Consider the following 27,527-nt stretch of genomic DNA (forward strand, 5'->3'; position numbering starts at 1 on the left):
TCAGAATAGACTAGGAGGCAGTGTTTTTTAGCAGTCCGGAACAAAGGTAGCGATGTGAAGGGGAAGATTATCACCGATGCACAGCTCATCGGACAGCTGTCATGGCGTCAGGACTCCTTGCAACCCGCGGCACTCTAACGCTCGGACTTCACTTTCAGCATGTATGCCGTTCAGTTCTCGTCACACAGACCCGACAAAAGAAGCGTTGGATGAAGGCGTACACACGTATAATGGATGCCAAACTTAAACTCGACGGACCCCCACCACCGATGCGACGGTTAGTTCACCATCCAGCTAGCATGTCGTTAGCAACTTTAGCTGGAATTAAACTGACCCCTAGCGTGTCAATAGGAACATGTGTTTATGTTGCTAGGTGTAAACTATCTATCACATATCCGTTACTTTGTGAATATCACTTAGTGAACTGGGTTTTAGCTTTGTTCCAATGTTAGCTACTGTTTCAGTTTAATCTTGGAGGGGCATAAAACCTGAAGAAATGCATCAGAACGGAAAGTGCAAGGACATATTCAGCTAACGTAAACTTGGCAAGCTAGGGAGCTATCTAGTTACTTAACGTAATGCAATGATCAGTCCCATCGACTTCATATAGCTATATACAGGGGTAGGGTATGTAGTGTATAGATATATACTATAAACAGTCATTTTTCAGTTCTGTCGATCAGCACCCCCCTGGTGCTCTCTGTGTCCTTGCTTCATTTCGCCCTGATGTCAGTGTCAGTCATCTGCCTTTACAGTAACTGCTATGAGATGAAGGTGGTCGAAAGGGACAAGTGACTTTAATTAGGTCATTAAGCTGACGCTAATTTCCCTTTTGATACATACTTTGACCACTATTAGACAATAGCACTGCTACTTTTGCGTGTGTGTTTTGTGTGTAGCAAATTATTTTATTATGTTCCCACTAGTAAGAAGACTTAAGATTTAGGCCAATCGTATGCAAATTACACTCCAGTGAAACTCTACAGCTCTGTAGATTTGATTGATTGTGGATAGTCCTGGCCATGTCATCACTCACATCTCTTTTTTTATCTCCACCTTCATCTCTCCTCCTTTTCTGTGTTTTCCCTCCAGCTCAGAGAAACCAAACTGGGATTACCATTCAGAAGTGGAAGCATTCGGTGTCCGTTTGCAGGAGAACTTCCAGCTGGAGAGGCTAAAGACGGCCTTTGTGAACCCCTGCTATGTGCGCTTGGAGCAGGAGAAGCGTGGGGCCCTGGGCCTAGAGACTGAGGTGGCAGCGCTGGTCCTGAATGACAACACAGAGCTCTGCGCCCGGGGTAAGGCCTTCACGCGAGACTTCCTGTCGGACTGGTGTCGTGCCAGTTACCCTAGCCTGCCCGATGAGGGGGTGGCTGCCGTGCTAGATCACCTGATGGGATTTGAGGTTGTGTGTCGTGTGGCACAGAACCTCGGCGTGGAGGACCTGACGATGAGCGCCGAGTTCCCTGTGCCTGACGAGGTTCTGTATGGGACGTTCTGCGCCACGGTGGCAGTGTTGGAGGAGAGCAGCGGGCCTCACAGAGCAGGACTTTTCCTCAGGGTGGGAACCTCTTACAGCCTGTCACAATTCAAAGCCCTCCTCAAGACCCTGTCTGTCCCTTGATGCTGGCTTTTAGAGATAACCTGTCAGCCTCCTGTTACTGTTATACTTTTTTCTATCTTGTAGATACAGACAACGTATTATCAAATTAGTTTAATTAAGTGGATTTAACTTGCAGACTCTTTACACCTGGAGAGTCTGTGTGAACAGTTAGGGATTTTTAAGATAACAGTATGTAACTGCTAGAGAAGAAACGGCATAAATCTCTCCTGCTTGCTTGTCAGTTTATTTGTAATTATCTCTTGTTCTTGGGTAACTCCCTTTTATTTCTGTGCCCCATCCCCCCCCCCCATTCTTTTTTTTATCTCATTGTCTGATTACATGTATATTCTGGATTCCTGAGTCATTTCCATTTATCTCTGCAGGATTTCCTGACCACGCAGCTGATTGGCAAGGATCTGTTTGACATGTGGTCAGTGGTGAACCCCATGGGCCTGCTGGTGGAGGAGTGTGCCCGCCGAGGGCTGCCACTTCCTGAGCCTCGTCTCCTCCGCTCGGCCGGAGCCAGCACGGTCCTGCCACTCTTCTTTGTGGGCCTCTACACGTACGTCCAGCCATGTAGTTACTCTGCCACAGTTCACACTGCCTGCACATAAAAATAAATACATCATAAAATGTTTAGTCATCAGTTTTCTTATTATTGTTTCTAGCATCGTTGAGTTCTAACAAACACAGTAGAATATAAGTATCCATAATGTAGTGGGTATTATTGAAAGATGATTATTAATTTCTGTCTGTATGTATGTGTGTGTCTGTCTGTTTGTATGTGTGTCTATGTGGCATTTGTGGTTGAATGCATCTGCCTGTCTGTGATAAGTGATAAGAAACTCCTGGCAGAGGGACCAGGTGAGACGCTGCTAGCGGCAGAGGAGGAAGCAGCCCGCGTGGGTCTGAAGAAGCTCTACGGCTACACAGAGAACCAGCGGCCCCTGGACTTCAGCCCAGCCTTGCTGCAGACATCCCAAAGCAACACACATGCACTTAGTAGTGGTTAGAGGGCTCACTCACAAACAATCAGTGCTCCCATCACTAGTGGGATGACTTCCAACCCATTTCTAAAAAAAACAACAACAAGAAATCATATTCTCTTGACCAGCTAAATCAGATGTTTGAGTTCTGGGGATATGATATCCAACAGCTAACACCAGAGGGAATGAAAAGGACAGGACAGGACAGAGAAATTGAGCTGTCACAGACACACATACACACACACACATCCCCTGATGTAATCAGGGCATCTCATTGGATGTTCTTGCTATGTCTTTTTTTTTTTTTTGTCTATCGTCGCAAATGTATTATTGATACTCATGCAAAATATTCATGAATAATAAAATAGGTATTTCAGAAAGAAGCTGGTAGAATGGTAGCGCTTGATTTTCACTTCTCTGCTATAATTTAATCATGGAAAGCGTGGTTTCAACAGGCTCAGAGAACGTAATAAAAAAAAGAAAATGATCAACGGGTGATGGCTTAGAGATTGGTGAAAAGAACATATGTCTTGTGTAATTTCAAGAGAACTGGCTTTCAGCCCCTCTAGCGCAATCACAGACTGGCTCGAGATATTTGGTCTCTATTATTAATAGTGTGTGTTTCCCTGTTTGCAGGTTTATAGCTAGAGTAGTAAAGTTGTGCCTTTTCAGAAAACAGGAAATGGTACAGCCACAAACAGGAAATACAGTGCTTGTTACTCTGATGTGGGTGTCTGCACTGTGATCTGTGTGACTGCTGTGATCAGTGCTAAGCCTTTGACAGGAAGTTATCAAGCTCTCTTCGTTATCGGACTTGCATAGACAGCATTCCAGCAGGAATGTTTTAATGCTACGGCTGTTGAAGAAGCTTTCTTGTACATTCTTCTGTAACTAAAAGGGGGATTAGCTTTGGGCAAAAAACAGCTGGTAGCTCATGTGTATGTGCTAAATGTTAGTGAAAGCCACAGGGTTCTGCAATTGTGCATACCAGAGAGCAGCCACTTAGAAAGGAAATTAGAAAATGATGCATTCCAAATCCATTTTTACACTGTTTTATCCACATTACGGTTCCCAATGGATTCATATTATGTCAATGACCTACAACCAGTTTTATTCTGTTTTCACAGGTCATTTTACCCTAATATTGACAGAGCTTTTTAAATAAACACACAAAGAGCTCTAGCCTGTATTTTCCGCACACAGTCCTTGGGTAACAAGAACTTGAACTTGTCTGGAAAGAGGAGTTCCTCTTGAATCCTCTTGAGTTCCTCTTGAGTTCCTCTTGATTGAATCTGTTGATGTCTGTGACCCAACCATAAAAGTGATTAAGAAATGAATGGTTTTGATAGCCTTTAGAAACTTACAATGGAGTACACAGACAAAAATGTAAGCAATGATGTGACAGCCTACAAATTTAGAAGCCTCCACATGTAAGGCTACGCATTCACTGGTAACACCACTGTTGTCACCAGTTTGCAAAACAGCACGAGTATGAGACATTATTTGCCTTTATTTAATCACCTGAGAAAGAACAAAGGGATTCTGTTTTGGTCACTCTATTTCTGAACTGAACAATTCCAGTCAGTGAACTCCTGTGTGCCTCCTTGCTCCAGGATAGTGTCTGGATGTTGTGTGGCATGCCAGAGCTGGCTTGCCAAAAGGTGATGTTACCCCTTTTTTTCAGACAAACTAGAAATGACAGTGATCAATCATTGTAGCAATTCCTGGAAGAGATATTGATGTTTGAGCATGTCAGCCTTCAACATAAAACTTCTGTGGACTTGGAGATGAAGGGGGATGTCAAATCAGCCGTCTAATCAAAACGAGTCTTCATTATTTTCTCCTATTCCCTTATTTGAAATGAGAGGTTTTACTGAATGACGTTTCTAAAGACATTTAAAAGGTTTTCTTTTGTGTACTATTGGCCTATTGTTTCTAATGATTTTCACCTTTTGTTGTGCCAAGTGATATTGCAGTAGTCTATGTCACAAAGAACAAAACTTTGGTGTTTCATTCTAGGCTGAAGCGAGTGTAGCCCGCTGTGAATTAGGTCATGCAAACAGCGAATTGAAAGACAGTTTCGGGTTGCTGGGTGGCGCTAACTCGCACTCAGATAGGATCCACTCTCGGGCGTTGCGTGCTCTTCTCTTGACTACGGCGCCCCGACTCCTTGTTCGTGGCAACGTGAGGCCGTTGTGAATTCCGGTCCGTCTCTTCATTCAGCCACCCTCCTCTATTCTGACTACGCTCGACCGCGAGTTGGTAGCTATCTGTTAAGCCGCGGCTAGCACGTTGTACCTGGGTGTTTCAGGTCCCTCGCCGGTTTGTCTTTCCCCCCTCCCTTGATCCTACCTATCCTGGCCCCAGCCATGGCTGCGAGTGCGAAGCGAAAGCAGGAGGAGAAACACCTGAAGATGCTCCGAGAAATGACTAGTTTGCCTCCCAATAGAAAGTGCTTTGACTGCGACCAACGCGGCCCAACCTATGCCAACATGACGGTGGGGTCCTTCGTCTGTACCTCCTGCTCCGGTATTCTGTAAGTAACACTTTGCCTATTTGCAGGTCGTTTTTTATTAACAAGTGACCTTTTTATCTTGAGGACATGCGCATATTAATGGATGTTAAATGTTAGAGGAAACTACAAACACTTCATATAAGAGTTTGTAGACCTGCCTTCAACACAAGCCGACATTATTGTCTGCATTTTTGTCCGGTGGGTGGGGGGTTGGGTAGCTAGCCGGCTAGCCACATTCACAGCTAAGTTATTTAGCCAGACATTTAGCGGTAATAGCGCGCTAACATAATCGCTACCTTAGGGCAGTGCTAACACGGTGCAACTTCATGATCTTGTTATGATAGACACTGTATAATTGTTATAGCTGGTTTAAGTTTTTTTTTTAACAGATTACCTGGTAGTAAATGTGTGATGCCGCTCGGAAGAGTAATGTTAGCTTACATTGACTGGCACAAGCTAGATAGTAAAGCTAGGATATTTAAGGTTAACGTTATCATATCGAGTTTGAGATACCCACCCAGCGCACATTGGCTAGTTGTGAGACGCCCCTGATTCTGACCTGGTAAGGCGAGCTAGCTACAGCTAGCTGCATTATCCAGGCCCTTTTCTTCAACGCTACCAGCCAAGTGCATCAACAATATTTATCAAGGACTGCTATGAAATACTATTCGTTAAACGCAATTTATATTTAAAACGCCCCAAAACGTTGGAGAGTAGTAGAACATTTCATTGTGATCTAGTTGATACCCATATTGTTACACTGTCTGTTGGATAGCTTGGCATAGCGCTCTCAAGAATGTAGCCGTTATCTCTTCATTGACCGGTAGCTAGCAAGAGCAGACAACAAGACAGTTCTTGAACAGCAATCCAAACAACCGGCAAGTTGTGACAGTTGGCCTGACCACCGCTATCTAGTACCTCAGACCTAGTTTAGCCCCGAGCCAAAGCTTGTGACAACTTGTTGATTGATGCTAAATGATGAGCTCTGTTATTAGCCTGCAGCACGCCACGACTCTGCGAGGGCAGTTCACAATGGCGCGTAATCATACACTTGTTTATCGTTTGCACCTTGTTTATTATTGATGTGGCGCACGGTGCCAACTCGACTCCTCATTTGAAAGTCAGTAATGACTTTCCACATGCACACTGTGGTGCTATTGTGGGCTAGCTAACTGACTGTCCATTCAACTAGCTAGCTAACGTTACTGTTAGTTGGCACGAAATGCTTTTGACAGTTGTCAGTGGCTCGATCCAGCTCGGTCCGACCCTGCGTGGTTGTGTAACTCAGCATCTGCACAGCTACGGATTTAGGATTAGTGTTAGATATTTGTCCCCGCCCCTCCCAAAATGGGAAAATAATCAGAATTCAACCCTCGGGGGAAGTTAAAGACGTGGATTTTAAGAGATGAGTTGCTGACCAGTCAGCTGTACTGCGTAATATTGGAATCGTGGAATATTTCTTGACTGTTGTGCCATTCATAAATATGTCCAGCAGAAAAGAGAAGAGAGAAAGAGCCATCACATGAGCTGTGTACACACATCTTTGTAACAGCTCTTTTGTAGGGCGAGCTTAAAAAGGTTGTGCACTTGACTTTCCTGTCCAGAGCTTTTTTCCTACATGGAAACAATTTCACGAAGAATATCTCTTAAAGACTATTTAAGAAGACCCTGACGTTTTGGCCTGAAGTACTCAAATTTTGGGCACTGTGTCTTGTGCATTTATTAAACCCACAAGTATTCACCTTAAGGACATCTTTCCTTGTGGGCGTCACACTGTTTTACAGCTCATAGTACCCTTCATAGAATAATGGTTTATTCTATAAGCAGGAGGGAGTGTGTGTGTGTGTACTTTTGTACCTTTTCTTAGCAAATATTGTGTCCATTGACCATGTCCCTCAGCAAACATCATTGGCTGTGTTTTTTTGCACCTGTACAAAGAGAATGTGGACAAATTGGTTCCTGGAAGTTCAGTCACACATTCAACACGGCCAGTTTCTGTTCTCATTTTTCAGATACTTCTGCCTGCTAGACACACCGCATTTAGCAGCACCGTTCCTTGACTCTTTAAGTTTACCACATTAGTGAACATAGCAGGGGATAATTCACACACACAGAAGGATTAGAATGATCCAGATCCAGATCCACTTAGTAGCCTGGAAACATAAACACAATATTTTGACAGTCTGTTTCAGAATTGTGGGATTTCTCCAGGTTGTACTTAGCAGAGTTATCCGGCTAACTCAGAAATGCTGCTTTGTGAAATATCTCTCAGCTCTGTAGAGTACCGTTATGGTTATGTGGCTGGATCACACTGTCTTCCATCCAAACAATCTGATGCAGCAGGAAGAAATCATCCTAATTGTTCAGTGAAATCCAGTGACCCAGTTATCCTTCCTGACATCCATGTAGATTGAGAACTATGATCTTACATTGTCATCACTTGTAAGAAAAAGTTTGATAAATCCCAATCATGTCGTATTGAAGTCCCATGTGTGGCTGAAAGGGGTGCTTTTGTGTCTGTTGGTGTGAGTGAGTGTTTCCTTTGTCCTGCGTAGCAGTCTGCTTCTGGGTGTTTTGAATTTTTGGATCACTTCAAAGAAATGCACGTCATTGTGCAGACTCTTACTGCGGCTTTGTGACGTCTGTCTATATCCTTTGAGGTGGATGTGATAATGAGCACTGGTGGGACCCAACTGTGTTCAGACAGATCCCCACAGAGTGGGAGAAGTCCCAGGAAATGCGTGGTCGCTCTGGAATCTCAGATCCCCCCGGTTACCTTTAGCCCTCACCTTTCCCCTGCTGTCTGTCACTGTGGGGTGTTGTCATGTCTCCCATGGGTAGTGTGCTAATGGTTCATAATTGTATGTAGGAGGAAGAGAGACGAAGGACTCTCCTCTCCTCTCCTGTGTGTACCGCCACTGTGTTGACTCACTTGTTATTAGTTAAGACAGTGGAGCTCCTCACAGCCTAAGACGACTGATTGAGGAGAGACGGATGTAGGTGTTGCACACACTAGAGATACAATGATAACAGAGTTTTTATGTTTTGCTACAATCGCAAGTTTTGTTCGGTTTGTCAAGTCTAAATAAAATAAGGTGTTGCTTCGCTTAAAAAGAAAAAAAAAGGCGGATTTTGTGTGATGACACTAGCAACTAGGACCGGCTAACTAGCTAGCACGTCTTACTAGTTCATCATGTCAAGCATACATTGCGCTTGATAACTGAATAACAGTGGTGTTGTGTACTGTGTGGGTATCTTAAAGGGAAGAGTTTATTATCATTAGCTGTGTGCGTAGCAAGCTTGTTACAGCAAAGTTTGCTGAACACATACAGCAGGGCTATTTTATTGCTTGGCTCATATGTGTCTGTAGCTGTAGTTTCCCTCCGCACTCTTATAAAAACCAAAATACGACGACTCTTCAGACACTTTAGTCCTCTTAAAACGCGGAGGAATCTCTGGAGTGCTGTATTCCTAGCCATGTCATCCCCAACACACACCGTGTCCTGTGTGTCCTGTGTGTCCTTGCCCTCCACTCTCTCTTCCGTGTTCTAACCTTCACATCTGAACCTCATTGTTCTCCTCACCACTCCTATAACTCCTGTGTTGCTGATCCTTGCTGGATCATTTCTGCTTTCCTCTTTCCGTCGATGGCCCTTATCTTCTCTAGCTCTCCTCGTTTTTCATCCTGACTTTCTCATCTCTTCCTCCGGTGGAGACCGGCAGCCATGTTTTTCCTGCACCGCACAGCCGGGAGGGTTGATTTAAGGAGCTACTGTATCAGTCTGCTCTATGTTTAGGAGTTGCACACATTGCCCTGTGTGACCTTACCTTCCGCCCTCCCTTATCCATGTTTTAGCCTTCACCTGTCTCCTGGCAACCCTAGGCCCCACTCCTCTACATCACCGTCATGCTTATGGGATCCCCTCCACTCTCTTCCTCTCCTCCTCGGCCCTCGTCTTCTCCAGCGCTCCTCACGTCTTGGCTCTCCTCCTCCTGCTTTCATCTTGACTTGTTCATCCCTCACTCTAGTTGGGGACGGAGAGCCGTGCATTTCCCTGCAGTGCTGTGGGTCTGCCTTAATTGAGTTCTTTTCTGAGCGCCGGCACACTTACATGTGTCCTGAGAGATCTGTCTGGAGTCTCCTAGGGATCTGAGAGTAGGCCAAAGGCTGATGGGAAACCCCTCAACTGGAGCCTGATTGGCTGGTCAGGAGACAGCGTGAGGCAGTTTTGCCATGTTGTATTGGCTGATGAGATGGTATGGATCAATGTAGCCTGGCCTGCTTAGGGAAATGGACGACTGTTTCTGATTCTTCTGATGGGTTGCTCTCAGTATAAGCTGGTTTGAAGGAGGGCTGTTAATGAGAGAGTGAGCGTATCAGTTGTTCAATTATTCGCTTTTTATGTGTGTATGTTGGTAAAAAGAAATTCTGCAATCTCAATGTTTGGTTGAAAATGACAATAAATTAAAACTTTGTTTCAGTTCAGAGTTTGGGTGTTGGTGTGCTGTGTGTCTGACCTGGCCATCATGTGGCCCTTTTGCATAGCCTGAACCAGTGAAATGGCTCGACTCCACTAGTGCACTGTAATAAATACACCACATTCGTTACATGTACGACACTGAGTCATAGACATGCTTGAATACAGCACTGCTAGCCGTGGCCTTTAGTTTGACCCGTGAAGTATGAGCGCAATCCCTGTCAAAAATTGCTAGATGACACTAGTAGTTAAGCTTAGATGCCCGATGTCACTATGATCCTGTGTCTCAGGGGGTGAGCAGGGAGCTAACAACACCAAAGTCATGCTGTTGATGGTCATGCCAACCAGACTGGCCTCTCGGGCAGGTCACTACAGGGTCAAAACACACACACACACACACACACACACACACACACACACACACACACACACACACACACACACCTCACACTCACAAAGGCTTTTGAAGGGGTCGTTGTGTAAACACATTCCTTCTGTGGGTGTGTTGGACTTTGCTGCTTGAAGAACAACAGTGTGTGTTTGTGTATGAGAGAGAGAGAGAGAGAGAGAGAGAGAGAGAGAGAGAGAGAGAGAGAGAGACCACTTGAAATGTGCATGTTTGTGTTTTATGTTTGAAAGCTGGTCATTTATTCCATGCTTGTGTTAAGTGTGTCTCTGACTGCACTGAGTATATGTGCTCTATTGCCTACCTGTGGTTGTCTGCCTTTAGGTCACGCATTCTTTTTTTTACTGTCAAGACACAGCTTCTGCCCTCGGGTTAGTCCATCTCACAGGCCTGCATGCACTGGGCTACCACTGGGCTACCACCGGGCTACCACCGGGCTACCACCGGGCTACCACCGGGCTACCACCGGGCTACCACCGGGCTACGGAGGCCTCTGAGCTGAAGAGGGCTGTGCCATATGCTGCAGTATGGAATTTGTAGAGTTCTTTATGTAGTCCAAATGGTGTTGCAGTTTTCAAAAAGATTTGGACAAAAAGCTCAATTTGCCAGCTCACCTAATCTCAGCGATTACATCCTTATCCTTTGGCTTGTGCCAGCTGTAGCACGAACCATTTAGAGGAAGATGGAAGACTTCACGACCGATCCGATACAGAAAGGCCTTCCCTGCTGTTGGGTTTGACACGATAGGAGTTCATGATGCCTCATCATTTAACATTTGCTTAAAAAGGCTTCAATCATTAATGTGTATGAGAGAAGAATGAATATGATTGAAGGTCACATCACGTCATATAAAATGATCTTATTACCAGGTGGAACTAGTGTCTTTGTAGTAGCGGCATCATTCCAGGTGGCATATGCGTTGCCTCGGGACAGGTAAACTCCAGACGCCCTCAGTCCAAACACGCAGGCGGAGCTACCGTCAACCCAGCTGTTTCTTCCAGGCACGTCAGCCTAGTTCTGTACACCCCTTGCTGTGATTGGCCCAGCAAGGGAGGCTGAGTGTCAGGAAGAACATTATGCAAATGAGGGACCGGTACGCTGCTGCTTGTCTCAAATGTAGTACAAAAGGTGTGTGTGTGTGTGTGTGTGTGTGTGTGTGTGTGTGTGTGTGTGTGTGTGTGTGTGTGTGTGTGTGTGTGTGTGTGTGTGTGTGTGTGTGTGTGTGTGTGTGTGTGTGTGTGTGTGTGTGTGTGTGTTGGTACAGCTCTTCTAGACTCTGTGTGTGTTGGTATTCTGCAGCTGTGAGGGGGAGCACCAACTAGGAGGCAGTGGCTTCTTTGTGCGGCTGCAGGCTCACACACCCTAATGGGTGAATATGTCCATTTAGTACTCCCCTCTCTCTGCATCACACACACAGTCTCTCTGTATCTCTCACACACACACAGATACAGACACTCCACCAGAGATGTCTTTAGCTCTCTACAATCTCTCTGTTTCATATAGAAAGACACACACACAATCCAAAATGTCTATCTCTGCAGTGCTCAAGAATATATATCCAAAAAGCGAAATTATTAGTATTATTATTTTTCCCATGCACACAAAACCCAACATATTGTGTGGCTGTAACTGCTTTATTGTAACCAGGCACTTTAATGCTGGGAGTGTTGTGGATACTTTCCCAGTAACTGACCCAGATTTCCTGAACTAGCCTCCACTGTTACCTGCCCAAGGCTCGGAACATGGACACCACACACAGAAAAGCACATCCACTGGAAAGAACTGATGTGTGTATGTGATGCAGATATATCTAGTTATGGGAACCACAGAGCTAGTCATGTAACTGAGTCATAACCTGATATCTTATTCACATATGGCTTTTGTTTTGTAAAAGGGTTTTTGTATTCCCTTCAGCAGGGTGTACACACACACACACACACACACACACACACACACACACACACACACAGACGTATGTGTCCTGGCCTACTTATGTGTGACATGTCCCTTATGTGGTGCTCACGCTTCCTATCTTTTCTGTAATACTGACACACACACACACACCCACACACCCCGCCCAAGGGCTTCCCTCTTTCTCTCCACACTCACACAGTGGAATCCCCCACACACACACACACACCCACTCACACACAGGTGAGAACCGACAACAGCCGGCACCTGTGTCTGTGCTGGCATCATTCTCTAACACACAAACACACACACACACACACACACAATCATCAGACCTTCTGCATGCCATGTGTTTCTGTTGTTAGTGAAGTTTAATCTTATCAAATGAGTGTCATTGTAATACATAGGTGGGTGTGCATACATGTCTGTTCTAGCAGATGTCCTTGTTGGTGACTGTTGAAGTGGGTTTGTCATTAATGAGCCGTATCTCCCTCAGGCTAGATAACGTATCTCTCCTCTCTGCACCGAGCTGTTTATCAAGGCCTCTGCTCTAGTCTGCCTCACCCAGGCCATCCTCCAGCAATGAGAGCAATGGTGTACACACACACACACACACACACACATTACCAAAAACACACAGGAGAGTAAGTGTGGGAAGCACCTCATCTGCGCGTAATGGGACATTAAAGAGATATCTTACTCACTAACTGGGTCGTCAGACACACTTGTCAGCAGATTAGGCGGAGTACGTTGTACGGACTGATTCATCCATCTAGATTTGAAATAGCTTGGAGTTGTTTCAGGAAATGCACTCTGATGAATTCTGATGCAATAAGGACACATGAGGAAGGAGGAAGTAGCTGATGTGGCACAAAACATGAAGGATGCCAGAGTCTTGCCAAACAATAGTGGGAACAACCACAAAATTGCTTCACTTTGATGGTAGTATATGTAATGTCCTTCTACCAATGGTAATAATGACACAAGAGACATTATTGAACATGCTGAGAAGCTACTGGCATGGAATAGGGTGTGGTATTAAGAAAACATTATACATATATATCATTAGTAAGAGTTCAGAATGTGCGTTACTATGACAATCTATTGCCATATCAGGGTAATAGCCTAATGCAGGGCTCGGATGAAGAAGAATATTATTGACTACCTGTTTTCGGCGTGTAGCCTAACATACAGCCCTGCATTAGGCTATTCCCCTGATATGGCATTAGATTGTCCCATCTGGCAGTGAGAGTCGTGATCGTGTGAGTTTAAATGACAATGAAACTCAGTCACAGGGTTTCCGGCCTTGGGCTCTCTAAAGCGCCTTGAGACAATTGTATTGTTTTGGTGCTATATAAATACAATTGAATTGAATGTTTATGTCCTCTGACTAGATTTAAATGATATTGGCACAATAGTGGACTTTCTGTGTGAAATCATTTGGTAGTGGTGTCTATACAAAGCTCCTTGGCTATTTAGCTAGTCTGTCTCTCTTTAGTCCTGGGCTACTGCTCATTTGAGATAAACCACTAAGGAATGTTTTACTCTCGTCTCGTGTGCTCAGATCCTGGATGAGATCCTTTTCTGATTGCATAAGAGGAAGCAGGAACATTTGTAAGAGATTTTCTTTTCCCTCGGCAGCAGGTTGTGTCAGGTAACGCCTGGCCAGCAGCTGTGCATGCTTCACGTCACGGCTGAGCCAGCGGATGCGTGCGGTCATTTTGACTCCGTCCTGAAGGTTACGTGTCCTCCTGGTATCTCTCCCTGTGTGTACCTGTCGCTCAGGTGTGGGGATACCAACCTGACAGGGGCCCTCTGATTCTCTGAAGGACATAGCCCTGATTTGGCAGGGGTCCACTGACTCCAACTGGGGGGTCAAAATGCCGCAAACAAGCTTGTGGCTGTAAATATTGGGATTACGATTTCTGGCTCTATCCATGATGTTGGTTTAAGATGATCATCATAAGGTAACTTCAGATGAATCCCTGGGTTAAAGATGATTTAACATAAGGTAACTTCAGATGAATCCCTGGGTTAAAGATGATTTAACATAAGGTAACTTCAGATGAATCCCTAGGTTAAAGATGATCAACATAAGGTAACTTCAGATGAATCCCTGGGTTAAAGATGATTTAACATAAGATAACTTCAGATGAATCCCTGGGTTAAAGATGATTTAACATAAGGTAACTTCAGATGAATCCCTAGGTTAAAGATGATGATCATCATAAGGTAACTTCAGATGAATCCCTGGGTTAAAGATGATGATCAACATAAGGTAACTTCAGATGAATCCCTGGGTTAAAGATGATGATCATCATAAGGTAACTTCAGATGGATCCCTGAGTGAAGTCATGCTAGGCGAGGGCCAGCTGTGGTCTGAGTCGGCTGCTGGCCGCGGTAGTAAGAGTCCATGATAAGTCCCCTGATGGGATTAAAGAGCTGGGGACGGTGTTTGGCGTAGATCTCTCCAGACACTCGACGTTTGCTCGAGCCAGAGTCACTATGAGCTCAGGGAATGCCCTCACCCCCCCCCCCCCCCCCCCCCCGGCACACCCCGGCTCAGAGCTGTTGTGACTGTTAGGGACATTCCCTGCCTAGGAACAGGCTGGACAGCCCATGGGTGGCAATGAGTTTGATGCATACGCACTAGGGGTGTAAATCTCTCATGACAAAGACGATCCGATTCGTATCTCGATACATGGGCACGATACGATACAAGAAAAGATGCATGTTGATAAAAAACGATTCAGTACGATTCGATGCGATTCGATGCAGTTCAATAATTGAAACCACTGAGTTGTGAGGAAACAATGGACCTCATTCTCGAAACATTTTCTTACTTGTCTGACTTGTCTGACTGATCATTTCAAAGCAAGCACCAGTAAACCCAGACCTAATTTCACCAGGGCAGAGGTGGAGGTACTGTTACAGAATGTAGATATGTAAATTCTATTCCACAATGGCTATATCCACGCGATTGAGTTTAGTGGTTATTTATTTATTCACTGCCATTTCCAGTGTTCATATTGTAACAGATCACGGAAGTGCGGAATATTTGTTATGGCTTTTTATTCCTCTCACTCATTAACACTAAACACAACACGATGTCAAAATGACACGGGCTTTATGCCCTGGTAAAAGTTATCACGAACAGACTGTGCTACCGTCACACACCTGTATAAACTCTGTCCCAAGACAGAACAACGACATGCAATTAGAACAGTAAGGAACATTGTTAGAAAACATCGTTGAGCACTAGTGCATCACATAGAGAAAAGTATGCCCCCGCCGCACGGCATTATGGGGCGACTATGCCGGCACGTTACAATATAGTGCTTTTATTTATGTTGGGACATCACGATGGCTCGGTCTCGGAATCATGACTATAAATGTTGAACATAGTTGTTAATGATACAAATATTCTCCTATTTATTATTATTATAATGATTTAAATCCGAGGATGTCTGTAGAATCACGCAATCAACAACGATGTATCTTCCTTGGCTGAAGTAGCTAGCATAGCATTGGCCATTGAAATGAATGGCGTAGCTAGCATAGCATTGGCCGTTTAAATGATTGGGAGTTGTAATCTGTCATTCTCTGGTCTTGGCGTTATTTGTGAGAATACAGCCTGATTGGTTTATGCTATGCGGGCTTTGGCCAATGACAGGCTGTCATTGTTCTGACTGAGATCAAATGCAACAGGTCAGCCAGTGTTTAGTGTTTTGCGTAGCAAGTTAACGGAGAGACAAACGCTTGTGAACTGGTTCATAACTTTTAAATCGGGCAAAGACCGGTTTATGCCATTTTAATACCGATACGGGACGTCACGCATCGATGTAGTCGTATCTTACACGCTAAAAACGGATATCGATACGTATACGTACCCCTAATACGCACACATATGTATGCATACACGCATCCACATACACGCATGCACTTGTACACATGCACATACCCTGTAAGCTGCAAATGGAAGCTGTCATCCTCTCTTTAAAGCAGGAGGTTTACTCACTCATGCATTGGACCAGACTGAAGAGCCTGTGTTATCAGCATGGTGGCACCCCCTAAGGTAGTGATAACCAGAGAAGAGGAATACAGAGGTGTGTGTGTGTGTGTGTGTGTGTGTGTGTGTGTGTGTGTGGGGGGGGGGGGGTGTCTCTAGCCCTGAGGTGTTGTGCATCAGCAGTGAGCTCTGTTCTCCCTCCACAGATGGTGGATGTGTGTGTGTGTGAGTGGTCCTCAGCCCTATCGATGTTGAATTCAGTTCTCCCTCCACAGATGGTGGATGTGCGTGTGTGAGTGGTCCTCAGCCCTATCACTGTTGAATTCAGTCGCCCATAGCGGTGTTCTGAATTATTTAGGGGCTTGGTCAAATGTAATAAGGCTTCTACACACACACACACACACACACAGACTGTATCCGTGTCACAGGTAGGGTGAACGATTGCAATGTCCTTTGTCAACGCATGTCCTTTAGGGAATCCATCTCTCTTCAATACTCAAAGTTACTTGATTGAACTTGTGTTTGCGTACAAATGTATGACTGTTATTGGCCTGTATGTGTGTGTGCATGTGTGCCTGTACAGTCTTGTGATTGATCAAGTGTGTGTGTGTGTGTGTGTGTGTGTGTGTGTGTGTGTGTATATATAAATAGCGTGTCTCAGATGTCTACTCCTCTCCTTCTTATGATTAGCACAGTGATAGGACTTAATGGCCAAGAGGGTGTTCTCATGCCAGCTATACTGCAGTATGTATGACACAGAGAGAGAAGGAGGGAGGGAGAGAAGAGAGAGGAGTGATGAGATGTTTGCCAACCCAAATAAAATGTCCTACTTGTGTTTTTGAAGCCTTGAAGAGATGGCTCAGCTGGGAATTGGGCAGGATCTGACAGAAAGGGGGAGGGAGGGGGGAGGTTGAGAGAGGGAGAAATGGAGGGTGAGGTTGAGAGAGGAAGGGAGGGTGAGGTTGAGAGAGAGGAAGGGAGGGTGAGGTTGAGCGAGGGGAAGGGAGGGTGAGGTTGAGAGAGGGGAAGGGAAGGGAGGGTGAGGTTGAGAGAGGGGAAGGGAAGGGAGGGTGAGGTTGAGAGAGAGGAAGGGAGGGTGAGGTTGAGCGAGGGGAAGGGAGGGTGAGGTTGAGAGAGAGGAAGGGAGGGTGAGGTTGAGCGAGGGGAAGGGAGGGTGATGTTGACAGAGAGGAAGGGAGGGTGAGGTTGAGAGAGAGGAAGGGAGGGTGATGTTGAGCGAGGGGAAGGGAGGGTGATGTTGACAGAGGGAGGGAGGGTGGGTGGGTGGGTGAAGTTGAGAGAGAGGTAGAGAGGGTTGATGGAGAGAGTCCAAGGAAAAGTTGAAGGATGCAGGAGAGGGGGATGCATGAAGGGTAGTGATGAGAGGGAGAGATGAGGGGAAGGGGAATGGAAGGGTGTGGTTTCACAACTCTGTACACTACACACACACACACACACACACACACACATTCACTCACGCATAAGACCTCTTCCCTCTTCCCCATGGGAGTTCTTATCAGGAAGGGGTAAATGGTGGAAGGAAATGGCCCTCATAGAACACTTCTTTTCTTGTGCACACACACATGTTGTTGTTAGGTAAGCCCTTGTAAATTCTTTCCCGCTGAAATGCTCTGCATACCGTAGCGATGGCCAAGATATTGTAGATTCTAGTCTGAGCACACGAACACTCATGAGGCTTGGGCACACACACAGACACATACACACACACACACACACACACACACACACACACACACACAGAGGAGCCCTGATGTCTGTCTCTGTCCTTGTCCCATATCTGTGTGTAATAAGCCCAGAGCCCAGCATTTCTCTCTCTTGCCCCCTTTCTTAGACAGACAGACAGACAGACAGACAGACAGACAGACAGACAGACAGACAGACAGACAGACAGACAGACAGACAGACAGACAGACAGACAGACAGACAGACAGACAGACAGACAGACAGACAGACAGACAGACAGACAGACAGACCCCAGTTTAATGATTGCGTACTGCATGCGTACTTTCCTGAAAACAAATGACCCCCTCCAACCCTCTCTCTTCTCTCTCTCTCTCTCCCCACCCACAGACGAGGGCTGAACCCTCCTCACAGAGTGAAGTCCATCTCCATGACGACCTTTGCGCAGCAGGAAATCGAGTTTCTCCAGAAGCACGGGAACGAGGTAGGCATCCGCCACTCAGGCCCCCCAGGTCAGGCCGGAGGTCAGGGCCTCCACGTCTGGACCGGAGCCGTACGGGGGGGAATCGGGTCACTGCAGAGAGGCCCCAGTTCAGTCGGTCAGGACTCTGACAGCATTCATTAGTGCTGCCTGTCGCTGGGTGAACTGTGACGTTACACGGGGGCAAGGGGAATACATGTCTGCCTAGGGGAGGAGAGGTATATGGGGGGGATGAAGAGAGGAAGAGGGGGCTAGAGGAGGAAGAGAAGGTAAAGGACCATAGAGATACATGCACTGCGCTTTTGATGTTTTGTTGTTCTGCATGATCTCCGATCTTGTTCTGACTTAATGGACTGGATGGCCTGTGGGTTGCAATGAGGTTGTGCAGTCATGGCATGTCAGGGACTAAAGTTCATTGCGTTTTTCCCCTGAATGTTTGTCCTCCAGTGTCTCTGTGACTCAGATGTGCGTCAGTAAAGACACGGAGGACAGCGAGTGTTTCCCATGAATATGCATATCTCACTCATGCAGTAAATATGCCCTCCTGCTCTTGCTATAGAGATTGCCTTATCCGAGCTGATGAAAGAACCCTGGTTGAGACTTTTTAAACTAGCTTTAAGAACTTGACACTTCACACTCCTTTAATGAATTAGTGTAGGGTACCTCTCTTGAGCCCACACCGGTACATTATGTATTTAGAGTTACTATATAGGGTTGTGTTTAAGGTTAGGTTTGGTATGTTGTGGTGATATATGTAGTGATTGGCATAATAACTACATTGTACTAAAAACCCCAAACTATTCAAGTTGTGGAACTAAGTGGTTACAGTTGAATAGATAATTATTCCGAGTTTGATGACGTCCTCAGAATTTGATCACCACACAATCAATCTACGCAATTGGCAATGAGAGACGTGAGACATTTGACACCCTGTCACACACAAAAAGTGAGTGTGCACCTCACACTACTTTTTTTTTTATATATTTGTCAGTCATTTTGTGTTTTTACCTTTTTGAGAGACTCCATCTATCCAAGCTGATGCATATTTAAATGCCTAGTTGTCAGTGATCAGATGAAGGGAAGCGCTAAACCACTTCATGCTGCTTGAGATGAACTCCCAGTGAAACCACGTTTCAAGGAGGGAATGTGAAGAGCTCCCTCCAGGCGGTTTCAAAGGTGCTAATCCAGCACTGTGGCCATGGAGACTGGGACACAGGCAGGCAGGTAGGCAGGCAGGCAGTAAATGTTGTGTACAGACTCCCTGCAGTGTGTTCTCCAGATGAGTTTGGCCGATGGACACAGAGGAATTTAAAACACATTAGGTTTCTGCCCTCTCCCAAGCTGGGGAATGATAAGGAGTTTTCTCTCTCTCTCTCTGGCATGATTTAGTAATGTCTGAACTTGTCCCACATGTTTGATACTAATGTTGTTATGCTGAAATGAGTCCCAGACATTAAAACTGTCCTATTTTTTTTTTTTTTTTTTTTTAAATGTTTTTTTGTACGCTCACAAAAGTAGGCTCTTTAGGGGAAAGAAGTGTCTCTGGTACTCTCAGCTGAAATGTTACAAAACTCCTGACTCTGAACCAGTCAACACTGTCCTATTTCAGTGTGTCTGACAGAGGGGACACACAAGAGATGATGTTGCTTACAGCAACTTTATGTGAACCGTTTCACTGAATCTCACTGTAATAATTGTAAATGCCATTTCCTTCAAATGGTATTTGTGCAATGTGAAGGTGTGCCAAATCAAACAGACATCACTAGATTAATAGGAAGCCATGTGTTAGGGCTGTAACAGTAACGGTATTAGCAGGTGTCCAACGGTCTTCAGCCCATTACCGTCAGAAAAGCTTTGTGCTGCCATTCTCATGTGGCTTTAGGCTAGGTCTGTGGCTACGCATATCTGGATGTCTTCAAAGAATCACTTAGACTGTGGTCGTCAATCCATCACATATCTTACACTACACCAGTGGGACATTATGCAGTGCTAGTGGAAACAGACTTGCTTAACTTTATGCCACCAACAGGAGGCCACAAGAGTTACTATGTAACATTATGCCTCAATTTATGCAGAAATAAGCAACGATGCGTAAAAAGGTATTTCTGATTTTGCTTTGGAGGTACGGTTCAATAGGTGCACACCGGCCCGTGAGAGGGTGAGACACCGGCCGTGAGAGGGTGAGACACCGGCCCATCTCGTGAGGATCTTGCACAGAGGGAGATAACACTGTGTGTGGCATCCATATCAGTGCCACCTTGTTTGCACATGCTTTCCATGTATGCAGGGACATGCACATGCTCTGTGAGGTCTTGCTTTCCTTTTAGGCCTATATTGGACACACACACACACACACATATTTCATTTTGGCTGTGTGTGTGTGTGTGTGTGTGTGTGTGTGTGTGTGTGTGTGTGTGTGTGTGTGTGTGTGTGTGTGTGTGTGTGTGTGTGTGTGTGTGTGTGTGTAATGTATTAACTGAGTTTGTCCTGTGCATATTTATGTGAATTCTCTACTCTATGCGTTTTATCTGTGAAGACTTCCAGGTTGTCTGGCTGTGTGTGGGCTTATCCAGTGTCTGTCAAGAGGTAGAGTAGAGTGAAGCGAGAGTGAGATGAAGGTAGAAAGTGGGATGGGATGCTGAGAGGAAAAGAGTGAAAGAGTGGGGGAAACAGAATATGAGCCCCTCAGATATATGAACCATGTGACAGGAGACAAAGAACACATGAGAAAGAGGAGAGGAATGAAGAGGAGACATGAGGAGGAGTAGTTGCCATGGTTATGTGAATTGTGGATTGTGCTGGTTGGTTGTGGTAGGAGGCGGTGGGGCTGTTTGGCTCTGAAAGCAGGCTGGAATCTTCCAGAAAGTCTGTTTCTGAAAACCAGTACTGCACTTAAGACAGCCCCTAAGTGCATTCCACCATCTCCTGTTATCTCTCACTCTCCCTTTCTCATTCTCTCTTCTCTCTCTGACCTTTCTTTTTCTTTTTTCTCCTCTTGGTGTCTTTCACCTGCTCTCATTTCTCTGCTGTACTTTTTCTGTCACATATCCCCCCCCCCCCCACCACCCTTCCCTTCCTCAATGAGAGACGGTGAGGTGTTTCATATGTTTTTGTTTGTTTTTTTTCCCTTGTCAGGGGCTCCCTTGGAATCCAGGAATGTTCTGGAATGTGCCAAATTCTACCACTGCATTGGCTGCTATGTGCTAAACCCCTCCCCCTTCCCCTTCCTCCAGTACAATGGCGAATGGTGAAGCACCAGACAAAAAACCTCTTCCCACTCCAAACACAGTTAACTACGTGTCCCAGCCACACACCAGACCAACACCATAAACCAGCATCAACTACAATGTCCATCAATGCACACAGTGCAAGTAAACCCTGTAGGACTCTGAGCGCTGTGTAAGCGTCCTGGTATATGGTGCAAATGCACGGATGTGGAGCCTGAATGGGGCTCTGATCATCCTTTTCCTCCTCTGGTGGTTCCACATTACTGAGTGGTTTTGTTTGGCCAGTCCAGAGCTGTCCGCCCCATAGGTTCGTCAGTACACCAGTCGTGCGGAGAACGCCTCATTGGATGCACATTCAGATGGACTCTGGTCAGGTGGGGTGTAAATGGTGTCTCGTCCTCTCAGGCCCCTGACTCACACCCCGAGGGTCCAGGGTCAGTGTTGCATCCAGTGCCTTTGTGGCGGATGGCAAGCCATTCAGCACTGAAACTACGTCTCCCAGCTTCAGTAGGGATCTCGGGAAGCAATGGTGGATCACTGTGTGTTCCTGTAGCTTGTCAGATGTAGGGAGGGGCCAAGGTCACGGGCTCCACAACAAGGGGTCATTCATACTAATAGTGATGTGTCACTTTGGATAAAGGTTTGTGCTAACATAAAAACATAATAATAATGTGGAAATGATATACACAATGTGGAAGTAAAACACACAATAGATGTATCTGTGCTGGCCGCATAGGAGTGCCTCAGTGATGGTGTTGTGTGGTGGACAACAAATAGATTTAAGTACTGTAATGGCAACAGGAGTGGAAAATTGAGCCTGTGTGGAAGATGGCAGGAAGAGAAGGAGGGAGGCAAGGGCTGCGATCGAAGAGGAGTCGATGAGAAGAAGAGGAAAGGGATGTCTGGGAAACGGCGGATGAGAGAGGAGATGTTTACGCTCAGCAAAAGCTGCATGCCATCAGTGGCCTCTGCTCACCGCTGCTCTCTGACCGCCTCTGGAGGCTGGCTCGGAGTCCGCTCTTTATCTGGTGTCGGAGGGCTTCAGCGGCAGCAGGGCCGAGACAGAGAGAGAGAGAGAGAGAGAGAGAGAGAGAGAGAGAGAACCCCTTTTGTGCCAAGCCGGTAGCTCCGGGCGCCGCCTCTCCCCCAGCCTGTGCCAGACACCGGAGGGCATGAATGATTGATGGCACATATGTTGAGCTCTCTTTTGTTCTCCTATCTCTGCGAGTCTGTCTTTGTCTTTGTGTTTGTTCCTCTTTCTCTTTCTCGACCGTGCCTGATGCTTTTCCCTGACCACTCCAATCATCCCGCTTGTCTTGCAGGTGTGCAAACCGATTTGGCTGGGTCTCTATGACGACAGAACTTCTTCCGTCCCGGACTTCCGAGAACCACAAAAAGTGAAAGAGTTTCTTCAAGAGAAGTACGAGAAGAAAAGATGGTGAGTTTGTATATACTCAGTCACACATACACACACACACACACACACACGCGCACACACACGCACACACACGCATATATATATACACACATATACATATACAAAAAGAACAGTTGGAGAGCTGACAGCGCACAAGCACAATTCCATGCAGAAGTTATTGTTGTTCAAAAGCAGATAGCACTGTACTGTGCTGTAATACATGAGTTGTCCTATAGGAGGACCTGATGTGTGTGTGTGTGTGTGTGTGTGTGTGTGTGTGTGTGTGTGTTCACACGCGTGTGTGTGTGTGTGTTCGCGTGTGTGTGTGTGTGTGTGTTCACACGTGTGTGTGTGTGTGTGTGTGTGTTCACACGTGTGTTTTCGCGTGTGTGCGTGTGCGTGCTGTCTCAGGTACGTCCCTCCAGAGCAGGCCCGGGTGGTGGCCTCAGTGCACGCCTCCATCTCCGGCTCCTCGGCCAGCAGCACCAGCAGCACGCCTGAGGTGCGGCCACTCAAGACCCTACTGGGGGAGTCCGCCCCCGCCCTTCACCTCAACAAGAACACCCCCAGCCAGGTGTGTGCGCGAGGGGGTGTGTGTGTGTGTGTGTGATATGGGTGCAGGTGGTTGTGTGTGTGTGAGTATGTCAATGAGTAAATGTGGGTGTGTGAGTAATTCGATTGGAAACCCAGCTAGTGTCTCTTCATTTTCTCATGTCTTCTCTCCGTTTGCCTTTCTCTGCGTCCCCTTCCCTCCCTTCGTCACTCATCCATTACATTCCTTCTCTTGCCTTCCCTTACTTCTGTCTCTCTTCCTCTTGCAACTCCTTCATCTTTTATCCTTTTTTGTCATCCTTTTCTCTTTTTTCTCTCTCTTTCTGTCTTCCTATCTTGCCATCCTTTTTCTTATTCCCTTCTCTCTCTCTCTCAGTCTCCAGTGGTGGTCCGTTCTCAGCATATGTCTCATCAGGAGAAGTTCGACCTCCTCAGCGATCTGGGTGGAGACATCTTTGCAGCCCCGCCCTCTCAAGCTTCCAGCTCCTCCTCTGCAAACTTTGCTAACTTTGCACATTTCAACAGCCATCCAGGTACTTTCAACAGCCATCCAGGCATCAATACACACACACACACACACACACATACACACACACACACACAGCATTTTAATATTATAATTAGCGCTATGTGACAAGTGTATGAACAGACACACATCACTATGCTATCTATTGGTAAAATTGGTCTTGGTAGCCCTATACAGAAACTATGCAGATCATTTTTTTCGTAGTGGAAAAAACACACACACACACACACACACACACACACACACACACACACACACACACACACACACACACACACAGGTGTCTAAACCAAAACGAAAGACCTTGCATATTAACCTCCACATGTGAGTTGATGGTCTGTCACGAGGTAAAGGCAGTTTGTTTGGCTCTTGCTCTTTGGCCCCCATCTCCCAGTCTTGATGGGGCTGGAGTGGTCTGAGTCTGAGTCTGATCCTTCTCCCAGTCTGGATGGGGCTGGAGTGGTCTGAGTCTGATCCATCTCCCAGTCTGGATGGGGCTGGAGTGGTCTGAGTCTGATCCATCTCTGTGGTGTTGGTGTCGCCATCACGTGTCTGACCTTGTGACCACTATCACATTATTCTGTGTCCATGCTCATCAGAGTCTGTCACCATCCATCATTCATATCCCCCCTCTGTTTGTTTGTTTGTTTGTTTGTGTATGTTCTGTTGACCCTTCCTGACCTCCAGCAGCACAGAATGCCAGCGCAAGCGCAGACTTTGCCAACTTTGATGCGTTTGGGAGTTCTGCTGCTGCGCCTGCTCCATTGCCATCTGCTCCACCCGCAGGTATCACACACACGTAAACACACACACACACACACACACACACACATGTACAAACACACACGTACATGTACAAGCACACGCGCAACGTACACACACACTATACAGACCTTACTACCTCAAGGTTTCATTTTCACATTCTCATTTTCACCATTGAGTCGATTTTATCATCCTCTGTGGTCTGTGGTGTTGTGGGGTGGAGTTTTGATGTGAGTGTGTTTCGGTGTGTGCACTGATATATTTGTGATTGGATCTATGTGTTTTGCAAAGTGTTATAATGTAGCAGTGTTTGTGTGTGTGTGTGTGTGTGTGTGTGTGTGTGTGTGTGTGTGTGTGTGTGTGTGTGTTAGGGTGGGGGGGTGTATTTGTGTGTGTGTTTGAAGTGTTCCCTGATCAACCCTGGGAGGGTTGTATTTGTGTTTTGTATTTTTCCTTGATCAACCCTGTCAGGTTTTGCAGCACATAAGGTTTGGTCATGGTCATGGTCGTGGTCATGCCAGCTTTCACTCTCTTCCTCCCCCCCTCCTCCACTCTGTTCTCACATCTCACAGCTATTTCTCTTTGGCTTGTTTATTTCTCCAACAAAACAGTAACATTACTTATCTATCTATCTATCTATCTATCTATCTATCTATATATATATATATATATATATATATATATATATATATTATTTTTCGACCCAGCTGGGTTCTTTTAAGTGGATTGCCCAGGGTCCTCAAGAGAACACTGCTTGTAGGGATTAGTTTATATTTGAATGTACTGTTAGTTAGTTAGAGCCACAGGTTCTCAGTCAAGCTATATAAATAAATTAAATCAAATTGAATGCCCATTGGAGACAAGTGCACATTTACTGTATGGGAAGCCATGCCAGGCTCTCCTGGGTCCTGTTGAGGTCAGACTTGTATCTCCTGGGTCTTGTTGAGGTCAGTCTTGTATCTCCTGGGTCTTGTTGAGGTCAGACCTATATCTCCTGGGTCCTGTTGAGGTCAGACTTGTATCTCCCGAGGCCTGACTACCCTGCTGTGAAGGGTGAGGCCAGGTCATTTGGTCCCTAGAGGGGAAATTGCCCTCCTATCATACTCACTGCTTCCCCCTGCTGGACTCCAAGATTGGTGCATCTGGAGGTGCCCTGATGCTAAACTGCGTTCAACTCACGCAATTAGAATATATAATGAATTAACAATTAGAATATAAAATGAATTATTTTCACTGAATTCGAGCTAATCCAATGAAGTACTAGCTGACCTTTTACTTAGTGAGCTGTTGTGGTAGCTGGATAGAGAAGAGGCAGTCAAAGTTGCCCAGCTGTTTCCATGCTATGTTGGCAATCAGAGTTCAGTTGTGATTTGCTGATGTTTGGCTGAGTCATCATCACTGCTTTGCTTGGCCACGGGACGTCAGTGACGCTTGCTTTGCCCCCCCCCACACACTTCTCTGTTTGTTAATAACTGCATTTCATTCTTCCTGTTTTTTTTCTTCTCCTTCTTTCTTTCTTTCTGTTCTGTCTGTCTGTTGCGCTGCGTTGTGTGCGCGCGTCGTGTGTGTGGCCCACTGGGCTGCAGCCCTCAGTGTTCTCCCATCCAGCCGCAGTGTGGGGGAGTTCTGCTCCCCACTGCCCCCACTGCCCACACACAGTAAGTCTCACCGTGTGTGTGTGTGTGTGTGTGTGTGTGTGTGTGTGTGTTGCAGTCAGTTGAAGTGTGTGTGTGTGTTTGTTTGTGGGTGTCTTGAAATAGGTCAGTCAAAGTGTGTGTGTGTGTGTGTGTGTGTGTGCATCTGTATCTATGTATGTTTCTGTGTGTGTTGCTGTCAGTCGAAGCGTGTGTGTGTGTGTGTTGCAGTCAATCAAAGTGTGTGTGTGTGTGTCTTGAAATGGGTTAAAATGGGTGTGTGAGTGGATGGGTGGATCAGTCCAAATGTATGTGTATGAATTGTGGCCAGTTTGTGGTTGTGTTTGAGTCCCATTTTGTGTGTCTGTGTGTATTTGGTTGGTGTGTGTGGTGGTGCTGTCTTTGTGTTTCCTCCAGCATTTGTCTCTCACACACACACACACACACACGCACACCCACGCACACAAGAGCCCATATTCTCCATACTAGAGGTCTGTGTGTGGACATTATTTGTTTCTATACAGTATGTATGTGTGTATATATATATATTATATTATATTATAGCTAAACCCTTAAGCCCACCTTGCTCTTCTAGACAGGAAGTAACCCGCATATGACCTCTGCCCTATAAGCAGTGAGCTCACTTGGGCTGTGGAATCTCACTTTACACTCTGCCCCACCTCAAAGATATTGACACGACTACACAGCCTCAGCATTAACTAGCACAAGAGATAAGCCACATGACTCATCTCTGTGGAGCCAATACCTTTACGGTTCAGTGGTGATGACACTTCTGCACAGTTGTACGTGCAACCGTATCAACCCCTCTGAATATGAAGAGTAGAGGGAGGGTGCTCTTCCAGTGACTGAAAGAGGCCATGCTGGTTAACATTCTGAGCAACATTGTGCACTCACACACACACAGAGTGCTGTTCTAGTCATTGGAAAGACGGGTTAGGAAACACACTCAGGGCCTCATTTACTGACAGGATTGCGCCCATTTCAGGCGTAATTTCTGCGGGCAAAAACATAAAACCGCTTAGGGAACCATCTTAACAGTTTGCAGTTGTGTGATTAACTCTGTTAACTGTTAATATGTGTGAATATGAACTTGTGAACATAAACTCGTTAATATGAAGCTGCACAGGCACCCTGAGGGGTAACCATAGCATATCCAGAAAGTCAATGTTCGCTGAAAAGTTTAATTTCCCAAAATCAGCTCACCAATAAAAGAAATTGAATTCAAAGTGATCACAACTTTTAGTGCGGACGGAAGGGCTAAACGGAGAAATATGTATGAGTTTCTATATTTAGCCGGG

General features: G+C 45.9%; 2 protein-coding genes across 4 annotated transcripts in view; both read left to right on the forward strand.

The window, feature by feature from the left end:
- The first annotated feature begins 62 nt into the window (after positions 1-62).
- mrpl44 (mitochondrial ribosomal protein L44) lies at positions 63-2,972 on the forward strand. The gene is made up of 4 exons (XM_012826892.3): positions 63-277; positions 1,093-1,561; positions 1,987-2,165; positions 2,439-2,972. Exons 1-4 carry the CDS (start codon positions 102-104, stop codon positions 2,614-2,616), a joined length of 1,002 nt encoding a protein of 333 aa, XP_012682346.1. The 5' UTR covers positions 63-101; the 3' UTR covers positions 2,617-2,972.
- A 1,455-nt stretch (positions 2,973-4,427) lies between these two features.
- The window catches only part of agfg1a (ArfGAP with FG repeats 1a), a 31,964-nt gene continuing 8,864 nt past the window's right edge, over positions 4,428-27,527 (forward strand). Inside the window, exons 1-6 of one of the 3 annotated variants that reach the window (XM_042708676.1) lie at positions 4,428-5,125; positions 18,000-18,093; positions 22,640-22,755; positions 23,146-23,308; positions 23,663-23,819; positions 24,503-24,598. In XM_042708676.1, coding sequence (XP_042564610.1) covers positions 4,959-5,125; positions 18,000-18,093; positions 22,640-22,755; positions 23,146-23,308; positions 23,663-23,819; positions 24,503-24,598 — 793 coding nt within the window. In that variant the 5' untranslated portion in view covers positions 4,428-4,958. Of the gene's footprint in view, positions 5,126-17,999; positions 18,094-22,639; positions 22,756-23,145; positions 23,309-23,662; positions 23,820-24,499; positions 24,599-27,527 lie in introns of all 3 variants that reach the window. The other 2 variants (XM_031573170.2, XM_031573171.2) reach the window with 2 other exon arrangements.

This window comes from Clupea harengus, chromosome 9, assembly GCF_900700415.2.
Source record: "Clupea harengus chromosome 9, Ch_v2.0.2, whole genome shotgun sequence".
Lineage (NCBI taxonomy): Eukaryota > Metazoa > Chordata > Actinopteri > Clupeiformes > Clupeidae > Clupea > Clupea harengus.